Source organism: Rutilus rutilus (genome assembly GCF_951802725.1).
Source record: "Rutilus rutilus genome assembly, chromosome: 6".
Classification (NCBI taxonomy): Eukaryota; Metazoa; Chordata; class Actinopteri; order Cypriniformes; family Leuciscidae; genus Rutilus; species Rutilus rutilus.
The window spans coordinates 4,916,328-4,927,952 of record NC_140214.1 but is presented as its reverse complement, the minus strand read 5'-3'; the positions used below and the strand labels follow the sequence as shown (position 1 = coordinate 4,927,952).

The following is an 11,625-nucleotide window of genomic DNA, read 5'->3' as shown; positions in this document are numbered from 1 at the left end:
AAATGTATTCTTTTAGACCAGAATGTCTCAAATTCATGAAGTCATGCCATTAAATGCTGCACGCAATGCAAACCATGAGTATATCGTCCTCAGTTTTTATGTCATGTTTTCCAATACAGATATCCTTATATCAAGATACTTGAGATACAAAATAAACATATACGTTTTGTTCCCTTAAGAGCGGTAACTACATTGCGTAGCAACGCTGCGGGAACTCCTCCCTTCTCCACTTTTGTTGAAATCTTATGGGCTAACGCCAGCTTGGAACAGCTGACCAGTTGTTGCGAAGTATGCAAATACTGACAGGCTCGCGGGCAGTATAAAATTAATGGGGGCGCGACAATTGCGTCAGAATGGACCAGGAGGACTAGCAACCTTTTCCTCCAAGCATCCGATGGCTTCAACTTGGCAGATTTGTGTGGGCCCCATCGACCCGCCCGACGAACATGAGTTCTGCGTCGCCCTGTCTGGGCGTCGCCTGCCTCCCTTCACGGACTCCACGTGCGCCCACTGCGCCAAACCAGGAGGGATATGGTTTGTGCTGTAATGGGGACGAGGCCCACTGCCGCCAGCAAGCCGCTGGTGGGCCCTCCCCCGCCTGGAGGCGAAGATGACGACGGGGCCTGGAGCCACTCACACCTTTCTCGCAATCAGAGCGGTGCATATCCCCGGTCTCCTAAACTGCGGAGCGGACATACTTTCGAGAAACAGGATTCCTCAAGGAGAGTGGAGGCTTCACCCAGGATCGGTGCGAATGATTTGAAATCGATTCAGGAGGGCAGACATGGATCTGTTTGTCACGAGCGAGAACACTGTCAGACGTTCTTCTCGTTATCTCACTCCCCGCTGACGGGAGATGCTCTGACATCGCGTTGGCTGAATGCCAGGCTTTACGCGTTCCCTCCGGTGAAGATTCTGCCTATGGAGGAGAGAGTGTCAGTGATCCTCGTGGCCCCCGAACTGGCCGAACCAGCCCTGGTTTGCGGACCTGAGAGAGATAATGGTGGCTCCCCCATGGCAAATCCCCCGAAGGACCTGCTGTCTCAGGCGAACGGCACGAAATGGCACCCCAGCCCCGAGCTGTAGAACCTTAATGTGTGGCCGCTTCAGGGACCTTGAACGAGCGAGACACTGCTGGGCACACTCGCGGAGGCGCGCACGCCTTCTATTAGGCGCTTTTACGCTCTAAAATGGGGAGTTTTTGCAAAATGGTGCCGTATCCGTGTCGGATGTTTTGCGCTTCCTACAGCACAGACTGGACGCTGAAAGTGTATGTGGCCGCTATTGCTTCGTTTCGTTCCCCGGTTAACGGGCAATTGATCGGTAAGCACACTCTGGTGACCAGATTTCTCAGGGGAGCAATGAGATTGTGTCCTTCACGGCCGCCATCGGTGCCGCCGTGGGATCTAGCTCTAGTTTTGAGGGCTCTCTCTCTACCGCCGTTAGCTTCGATTGCTGTTAAGGAGCTCTCCCTGAAAAAGGCTTTGCTCCTTGCTCTCGCCTCTGCGAAGCGCATTGGAGACTTGCACGCGTTCTCGGTGAATGATGATTATATCTGTTTCGGACCCGGGCGACTGCATCGCTACTCTCCGGCCGAGACGGGGCTACATGCCTAAGTCACTCTCTACACCGTTCAAAGCACAGGTTGTTTCCCTGCCCGCTTTACCTGCTGAACCGTCATCTTCGCGTGACACTGATGCTCAGAGTGCTGTTTGCCCTGCCAGGGCTTTGCGGATGTATGTGAATCGCTCGGCCACCTTCCATCAGTCGGACCAGCTTTTTGTGTGCTTTGGTGGATGTATTCTTATGCCCTGGATCAGTGCAGCCTTCGCTTTCATTGCGTTTGGATATGCACATTTTTATAGGGTTGGAGCTGATGTCTCATTGGTCTAGTTCCGCCTATCAGATGCGAGCACTCCTAGCGGTGCGGCTATTGGCTGACTGTCTGTCTCTTCCGCGGCTGGTGTAGCTTGTAGCTTGCCTTCATGCCTTCATTTGTCATAGTTAACGGCTTTAACATAAAATGAAGGCTATTGGCTAATTGAAAAAACAAACAAAAAACAAGACCTTTAATATGCCCCGCCTCAACTTCCTGTTTGAATAGGAAACACTTTTCCAGCCATTTCAAGAGATCTTTAAAAATAGCATGTCTTGAGCACTACGTCCAAGTCTTACAGAATGACTTTGTGTCAGAAACAGACCAAAAGTGAAGTCTTTGTTCAAGCAAACTCTCTCTGTTACAAAGATTTAGACTGGCTTGATGATTTCGATTACAACATGCGAGAAACAATGACGCATTGGACAGAAGCTCAACTGAAGCATCCCTCAGAAGAACAACAAACCGGTAAGAGACAAGAACTTTAAATAAAGCAAGACAGTTTAGACTGTAGCTATATATGATATCTGACAAGTTGCATTGTAATAGTATGCAAATTAAGTTGTATAATAATATGCAAATTAATGTTGTAACATTAATGCAGTGTGGAATCATTTCAACAGATTTTAACGTCAGGGTCATGAGACGTTTTATTTCGTGATCATGACATGCTTACTCTATTCTAGATTAAATAATGGCAAATGAAATGCATTAAAAAGAACAACAGCAAAAAAAAAAGAAAAAAAAAAAGCCTTTTTCCGGAAAAGTCTCTTTTTCAGTTTAGTGGAAATAAGCAGAGCTTCCCTCCGGGTCAGGATTTCTCCAAACCTTTCTAAGCCTTTGCTGCACCAACAGATGGACGGCGTTAATTGCATTTTTCCATTTTTTTTTTTCCTATGGCGGATTATTATGATCATATTATGATTTTTTTGTTTCTCAGAAGATGGTGCTGTACACATTTGCTTGTGTATTTGAAGAACAGGAATCATATTTCCACTGTAGTGTTCCATGATGTCATCATATGAACATTTATTAATTCATGCATCTGTTTGCGGATTAGTTTGAACTCACAAATTCCCACAAATGAGTGTGGGAATATTCCTTAACATTCAAATATTCTTATTCATATCTCCCAGAAGTCTTATCAGAGACATCAAAACAGCAAGAGACGATGTGATGATATGCATTTTTTGGGGGGGATTTTCATGAGGTCAAAGGTCACAAATGTGCTTTACTGTAGATGTCATGCACTTTAGAGCTTCTGAGAGCCTTTATGTCTCAATGTCAGCCTTTTCACAAACACACGCATGTAAATTTTGCAGTCTTTATGGCTGTTATCTTTTCCTAATGGCTCAGGAGTTTAACCCTGCTTGTTGTTATTAATAAATATATATATATCTATATGAATATATATATATATACACACACAAACATTCATGTGTATTTGATGAATATAAATGTATAATAAAAGAAAAATATAATTATATATATATTCATATACAAATATTTATGATGTGAATTGAGTACGTGTATCACTCACACACACACACACTGTACTCAAATACACATCGTGAATGTATTTAGAGATAGTGACTTCATCAATGAATTAAATTTTGTAAATCCTTCTCATACAGGTTTTGACTTGTTATTTGTAGTTTCTATTATACATTTTTAGTCTATTGTGATAACTTAATCAGAAGGCTAGACCAATCAAGTGGAGCTTTTCCATGGTGGCCATGGCAACGGTAATGCACACATCCTGATTAAGAGTGTTCACATCCTTAAATCCAGGAAGTGGACAAATGATTATCTTAATCAGTCACTCCTCTAGTACTAATCTAATCGCATTTACTCACTGATTGCGTTATTTTGCTGTCTAAATAAAAAAAATAGCAAAACACTTTCTGTTTTTATTTTTTGTTAAAAATCACTTTCTTTTTTTTGTTGTTAATTTAGATGTGCATGTGTGTGTGTATGTAATTAGTTATAGTGCATTTTAATCTTTAATAATGGGTTTCCTTTAGTTGAGCTTAATCCCAGCCACATGTTCAGATGTTTAAACATCAGATCAGTTACGCAGGCACATTCATTAAAGTGGATTTCTTTAAAGTGAGACACTAAGAATTAAAATTAAAGCATGTTCAGAAAATAACTGGACAAAGTTGTAAAAATATACAGATTAGAGTGTTAGACAATCAAATCAAACAAAATAATGCTCTCTATAGAATGACTTCTATCATTTTGGTTCAAGATTTTCTGTCCATCACAGTTCAAAATATACCAATATTATTACTTTTTAAAATGAATTTGCCATCATTTAGCCAGCATTATGAAATTCATTAGCACTTGAAGACTATTAAATTGATAAAATGTTTTAAATCTTTGAAAAGAAATATCAAGCATTCACTTTTCCAAATGGAAAAGGCAACCGCATTTGTGTGTTTCTAAAAGTTATCAGTTTTAAGGTCTGTGACTGTGTGACAGAGAGAGCGAACTAAAGTATGCGTGCATTTGTGTGTAATTAAAACAAGTGATTATTTTCCGCTGGGATTATCCTGGAGGTCCAGCTGGTCTGTGGAGGATTTGAACACCCTCGTCCTGGGCTGGAGAAAGGGCAAACTCCCAGGGGACGCAGCCAAATTGGCTCCCTAACCAAGAGCCCAGAGCACGAATCTATGCATACCGTTACCAAATCAACAAAAACTGCCCCGCTGTTGAGTATGAAGCACCTGTTTTTGAATGTTAAACATCATGTGGACCAGTCTTTCTTTACTGGGAACAAAGACAGACAATAGCTTCTTACAGACCCAGCTCTTTGATGTTTGAGAAGAGATAACAACTTTGCTGATAAACTAATTATATAATTCTTGGCATCAAATTAATTCCCAGTTTATGTGATTCAAAGCAGAAGAGCGAGTGTATAACATACAAAAATACCAAATATGTGACCGTCATCGATCCATCAGTCATTCTCTTAAAGCCTAAACATTTTTGTAAAATGCATTGAGAACTTTTATTGTTTTTTATGTTTCATAAATGCCCCATAAAATTAAATACATTTTGTGGAAAGGAGAACTTTGTTTCATTAAAAAAAAGGAGTAGAATATCTTGTTGAACACAGAAATTGATATACCTGTACACATGTGTTGATACATCTGTACGTTTCTTCCCATTCGCTTATGTACATTATATTGGTTAACGTAATTAGTTTAAAATGTGACTTCATATTCCTTATTCATGAAAAACCGTGATTAGGGTATATGAATAAAATAAAATGTGTATTCTATCAGCAAATATCAGTCATATTATTCTGACATACCAGTCATGGTTACCAGTAATTAGTAAGTATTTCCATGTGCCACATATTGACAATGCTGCAGTAAAAAAAGCCCTTGAATAAAACACAAGAGCTGAAGGTCATTTGAGCTAATTCAGATTTTGTATTAAAAATAGTTGTATAACCATTTTATTTCAGTTTAAGTCAACATGAAATCCATTTTACTGCTTTGAGCTTAGTGACACAGGATTTTTTTTTAATCCACTGGGAATTGATTGAATCATTAAAACTGGGCGTTGCATATCAAAATGGAGGAAAGCAGTTGGAGAGAAGAGATTGAAAAATACATGACATCATCTTGTAAAGGAAAGTTGATACATTTTGAAGAAAGATTACATAGACATGTTCATTCTTTGGAATAATGTGTGCCAAACATGCACAATACATAATGCCTCGATTTCTTATTGATTTTAAACCCTTTTTAAACAGTTTCCTGCCTGTGTTCAACAAGAAAAACAAATTCCTCAAGCACGGATAAAAATGCAAAAATCACTCACTTTGTAAGAAGCAAACTAGTCATTCAAACTGCTTTTAGGGGCCTTTTCCTTGCACCAGTTACTCAAAATCACAGTCACACTCCTCAAGTGTAAAAAAGTGATAACATGCCTCACCTGAGCAACAGTAAACTCTGCTTATATTCTGTAATCCTGGGAAAAAAACTATATGTGGCCTGTTAAGCTTTATAGGAAACAATAAAAATAACATCTGTGCAATATATTACAGTTGCGATATGTGCAACACATCTGAGCTGAAGTACATTCTCTACCTGAAAGGTTAGCGTGTACATCCTCACTTTGATATATCCTTGTATATTTGTCTGTTTACCATGGTGCCATGTCATATTTTTAGACAAAACAACATAGGTTGTTGACGTTCTTATATATTAAAAAAGTGAAATCTTGTTTAGGATTCTTCCTGATTAGACGCATCCAAACGAAGTAAAAAAAAGCAAGCAAAGATGGTCTACTTAGAAAAGAGTTCCTAAAGAAAGGTCTCGTCATACGTCTCTTCTGATTTATGAGGCTCACCGGATCTGGAGTCAGATATTAACATCGTGAAACAGTCACTAGGACCCCTTGTTACAGCCTCATAGGATGGCGGAGAGTACAGTGTCCGCACCGGTGGCCCCCTCTTGGGACCGTAGTGCTCTTTAATCATAGATGCTATGAGTCCTTCATGCTCCGGAGCGCCGTCCTCTTCTGACCAGAGTGTGTCTTGGTTTATGTGCCTGTACAAGTAAGAAGCCTGCTTCATTTGCCGTCTAACTAGGTGCCCTCTATAGGCGCGTTGGATCAGGGTTGCCGAAATCTCCTCCTGCTTGCGCCGGAGTGTAGTGGTGATGGGCTCATGGGACATCTTGGAAGGGTTTGTCATCATGAACTTCTCCTCCATTTGCTGCTTCAAAGCGTCCATTTCCCCGGTTTCCCCGAGGACCCGCTTGGTGAAGGCGAACAGGATGTCCAGGCAGTGGATCCTGTCGCCGCTGACCATGGGAAGGTCCATCTGGACAAGCTTGATTTTGTTGGGTTTGGCGATTCTCAGAGGTTCCGAAAGGCTGTCGGCGAAACTGGAGAGTTTGGAGTACTCGATGAAGTGCGTAGCCTCGACGTCAAACTTCTCCCACACCTCGTAGAACATCTCGAAGTCGTCCTCGCTCAGAGGTTCTGTGCTCTCCTCGGTGGCCACGCTGAAGTTTTCCAGAATGATGGCGATGTACATGTTGACCACGATCAGGAAGGAAATTATGATGTAGCTGACGAAGAAAGTGATCCCTACTGAGGGGTTGCCGCAGTTGCCCTTAGTATGAGTTCCAGTGTTGATGAAAACCGAGCTGCACTCTTCCGGTGAGTTGTTCAGAATGGGATCCAGCAGGTTATCCCAACCGGCCGATGTGGTGATCTGGAAAAGGCTGATAATGCTGTTCCCGAAGGTTTCAAAATTGAACATGTCGTCAATCCCACCCTGCTTCTTTACGTAGGCAAAGTTCGCCATGCCAAAAATGGCATAGATGAACATGACCAGGAAGAGCAGGAGGCCGATGTTAAACAACGCCGGCAGCGACATCATTAAGGCAAAAAGTAACGTCCTTATTCCTTTAGCTGCTCGTATTAGTCTGAGAACTCTTCCTATTCTTGCCAACCGGATAACTCGAAACAAAGTTGGGGACACAAAGTATTTTTCTATTATGTCAGCAAGGACAATTCCTGTTTGGAAAGACAAACAAAGAACAGAAATCAACATATGCAATGAAAAATCTTTTGAGGAATTGAGAAATGGCACTTTGAACATCTCAGATCACTTCAACCCCGTTGAAAAGACCAGCTGGTGTCTCTCCCAAGTTTATTAACTATCTTTAACCAGCAAAACTTCCTTGGCTTCACCATAATGGTGACCAGATAGACCAGTACTAACTAGTATAAACCAAGTTGGTCTTTTCAGAAGGGAACGTATCTTACATCAGCCACACTACCACTTACCAGACTGGAAAGTCGTGCACTTACCAACGATGGACAGAATGACAACAACAAAGTCAAATATGTTCCAACTAATGGTGAAGAAATAACAGCGAAGGGCAAAAATCTTGATGAGGCATTCGGTGGTGAAGATGACGATGAAGGCCAGGTTGACGTTATTGAGGATGGACTCCATGCGATCTGATTGTTCATCGGTCTCGACCATCATGGTTATCATGTTGAGGATAATGAGCATCATGATGGTGATGTCAAAGGCTTGCTTGGACACCAAGTCAAAGAAGAATCCTTGTAGAATGTTCTAGATGGAAATGTGTTTATGGTTAGAAATTTGAAAGGGCATTGGTTATGAGATCGATTACGAATTTGTAGTTGATAAAAATCATACTCTTACCATTGGTCTTGGAATTGGCTTCTGTGGCTTTTTGGATCCAAGTTTCTTCATCGCGTTGTAGTACTTCTTCTGCTCTTCGGTCATGAATATATCCTGGCCACCTTTAGTACAGAGAACAACCAGCTGCTATTATTTTCATGGAACACATTAAATGTAAACTGGATGCTTTTGGAAAAGAAGTAAATCTTAAACACCTATCATTCGTTTCTGTTGATTGAAGTTGTCGATGATGACACCAATGAACAAATTCAAGGTAAAGAATGATCCAAAGATGATGAAGATGACAAAGTAGAGGTACATGTAGAGGTTTATCTCTTTGACGGGCTGCTCCTCAACCTGACAAACAAGAAAAACATAAAACTTAGGACAGCTTTTTTTAGACAATTCTCAAAACTCTTAAAATGAAGGTTCTTCAATGGTTCTTTGCAGCACCTTTGGTGAACCCTCTTTAGTTTTTATCAAAAAAAGATTATTATTTTTTGCATTCGATTATTGAGTTACTATTAGTTTCTCTGGAGGTTAAAAAAGTTCTTGTTAAATTCTAGGTTCTTTGAATTGAATTGACTAAAAATATGAAGGAAGTTTTTTTTATTACACTTGTTTTATTGCATTTGTTAACATTAGTCGGAACCTTCTTGTAAAGTGTAAAGTGTAGCTTGGTTCTTATTTTGTGCGTTTGCATGCAAGTCATTAATTTTAGTAATGAAAAAAACATGCTTACTCCACGAGAGTCTACGGCGGCATACATGATTTCCATCCAGCCTTTGAATGTTGCCTGAAAAACAGAATACTCAAGTATTTAATCATTCAAAATGTCCATCTAAAAGAGAAAGATTGTCAATTTATTCAAATATATGTTCTGTTTCTAGGTGAGCACATTTCTTTCAATGCCTCACTGTGGCAAAACTTGACTTTTTAGGCTGAGGTAATTACGCTTTTACGAGTCATTTCTTTTCTGTAAAGACAAAGGGTGACTCACCAAGAGTCAGCATGAATGCTATTAAGCAAGGCCATTTTGGGATGTCGTTGCCATGGTTACAGAAATTATAACCTGTGGTGATTTGAGAGACTGTTCTTAGAGGTAAATAACAAGTTAAGGCCCATCGAGGAGTTGCAGGGCCCTGAAGAACTCTGGTTGCTTGGCTACCTTAACAAATATGAAGGATGATTCTACAGCACAATCACCAAAAATGTTGGACTAAAGTCTTCAGGAAGGTCAGAATTTAAAATGTAAGAATTTGCTCCCTTGAATTTGAATTTGAATTGGCCACAACAATGGAATGGAATGACAGGAAGAGGAATTTACTGAACCGCAATTCAAAGACATTTATCAGTCAAATTACAGAGGCATTTTATAGAGCTGGTAAGTCCCGCCCATCTGTAAAACCCCAAGTGGACCTCTAGGTTGAAAAATCGTCAATGCAAGTGAATGTGAGAAAATAATTATTTTCTGGTCCCGTTTGAATTGTGCCATGAATGTGAACATATGTTATCTGTGAATTTTTTATATAATTTTTCATGTTATGAGTTTGACAGTATATTGTATGATTCTTTGGCTAGCAGTTGTGGAAAAGACATAACGAGAAAGACTACATGTTGCCTATGTGACGTCACCCCATAACACATTTTCCCTCCACTTGTCAGATCACGGTGCTAATGCTGCGATAATCTATGGAGACAGATGGAGATGCCTGTGTGTTTTGTACCCAAATGTCACCATTCAAACTAAACGGGCTATTTCTTTCTTTCAAACGCGTCGAAAGAGTTGTAGTCCACAAAGTGCTCTCACACAAAGTCTAACCGTATCCAACTTCTACCCACTAAATTGTAGCATTCTTCACACGAAAAATTATATTAAAAATTCACAGACAACATATGTTCACATTCATGGCAAAATTCAAACGGGACCAGAAAATAATTATTTTCTCACATTCACTTGCATTGACGATTTTTCAACCTAGAGGTCCAGTGGGGTTAGCGGAAGGGGCGGGACTTACCAGCTCTATAGGTCCAACACAAGTTTTCTGACAAACATAAATAATCACATAATTAATTTGGACTAATTATGCTAATTTGTAAAATAATTTTTTCCCAAACTGAAATATTCCCATGCACTTTACAATTAACAAAGCCATGAAAACTATTTTTATTAAAAATAAATGAATAATTTAAAACTTTGTTGGATATTTTATTTGTATTGATATTTTATTTTAAGAATAAATATCGACATTAAATATTAATATTAAAATATCTTGTAAAACAACTTTCTAATCAAATGTTTTGTGTATGATAATGCTTAAAAAATTAATTTATATTGTTTGAAACTAAACTTACAGCAGCATTCCATTTTTATTCCACTTCCTTAAATTTAAATTTAAATTAGATTTCTGCCTCCTGTTTGCCAGTTCTGGAGCACAAGCTTCAAGACACTCACCACCTGCAGAAGCGAGAGGTAGCCAAGTCCCACGTTGTCGAAGTTAACTTTCACTTTGGTCCAGTAGAACTGGGTGTCATTCATGGACTGGCAATCAGTCTTGTTGTTGACCAGGGTTACATTGTGGATGTATCCTGTCCTGTTGACGCATTTCCCAAATTTCCCAGCAAAAAGATTGACTCCCATGATGCTAAATATGAGCCAGAAGATCAGGCACACCAGCAGTACGTTCATGATGGACGGGATGGCCCCAATCAGTGCATTCACTACCACCTGAACAACAGAAATCAGGACGTGATACCATGGTGAATGTGATTTCACCAAGTGCAACATGTTCCTGGATCAACATCTCTGTTGATCCAAGAACAACATTTCAATCAACCAATCAGATTTGAGGGCCAAGTTTACAGATTATGTCAAGTTTAGGCTTACAGCCAGGGTTAGGTGCTTCTACATCAGTTTTATTCATCTTCCCCTCTAATTTTAGGGATAACTTATTGGGTAGGGTTTGGTCAGGGGTATGGGATATGGTTAGGAATACATTTTTAGACAGGAATGTGGTCCCGGAAACATGTCTTACTTGGCAATATCACGGTGACTGTGATACCATACAGAAATCAATCATATTGTGACTGCATGCAGATACGGCATTGCTAGATCACACAAGCAATTCAAACATAAAGCAATCAGATCTGTCTGCTAAATAACAAATTCAGGCATATTTTGCTCAAGATGTGTAAATGTAATTTAATCAGCCTTTTAACTACTGATTCTTGAAAAAAAAAAAGTCTGCTGTTTAGCAAAGAAGGCCTAATATTAACAAAGACTTTAAATATACAAAGATGGTGCACTCATATTACTATAGAGTGGCGCAGGGATGACTTCAAAACACAGAAGACTAATTTGCCACAGGTTGCCTTGAGATTTTACCAGGGGGTTTTATGAGTTTTCTTCTTTTTTTTCAATTTAGGAGAAAAATAAGGTCTGTGGCAAACATAACTTATTTGAACATGAGGTTACACACTGTAAATGACACACACCAATATCGAAAATGCGAATTTTAAATTAAAATTTTAAAACGCGTATGTTTCTAATACATAACTAAATAAGAAC

At 39.7% G+C, this 11,625-nt stretch overlaps 1 protein-coding gene across 1 annotated transcript in view; it reads right to left on the bottom strand.

Annotated features, from left to right (window-relative positions):
* Positions 1 to 4,875: 4,875 nt before the first annotated feature.
* The window catches only part of LOC311292284 (sodium channel protein type 5 subunit alpha-like), a 44,101-nt gene continuing 37,351 nt past the window's right edge, over positions 4,876 to 11,625 (bottom strand). Inside the window, exons 19-24 of the mRNA XM_084411917.1 lie at positions 10,513 to 10,785; positions 8,800 to 8,853; positions 8,273 to 8,414; positions 8,079 to 8,179; positions 7,715 to 7,985; positions 4,876 to 7,417 (exon numbers count right to left, since the gene is read on the bottom strand). Coding sequence (XP_084268043.1) covers positions 6,195 to 7,417; positions 7,715 to 7,985; positions 8,079 to 8,179; positions 8,273 to 8,414; positions 8,800 to 8,853; positions 10,513 to 10,785 — 2,064 coding nt within the window. The 3' untranslated portion in view covers positions 4,876 to 6,194. The remainder of the gene's footprint in view (positions 7,418 to 7,714; positions 7,986 to 8,078; positions 8,180 to 8,272; positions 8,415 to 8,799; positions 8,854 to 10,512; positions 10,786 to 11,625) is intronic.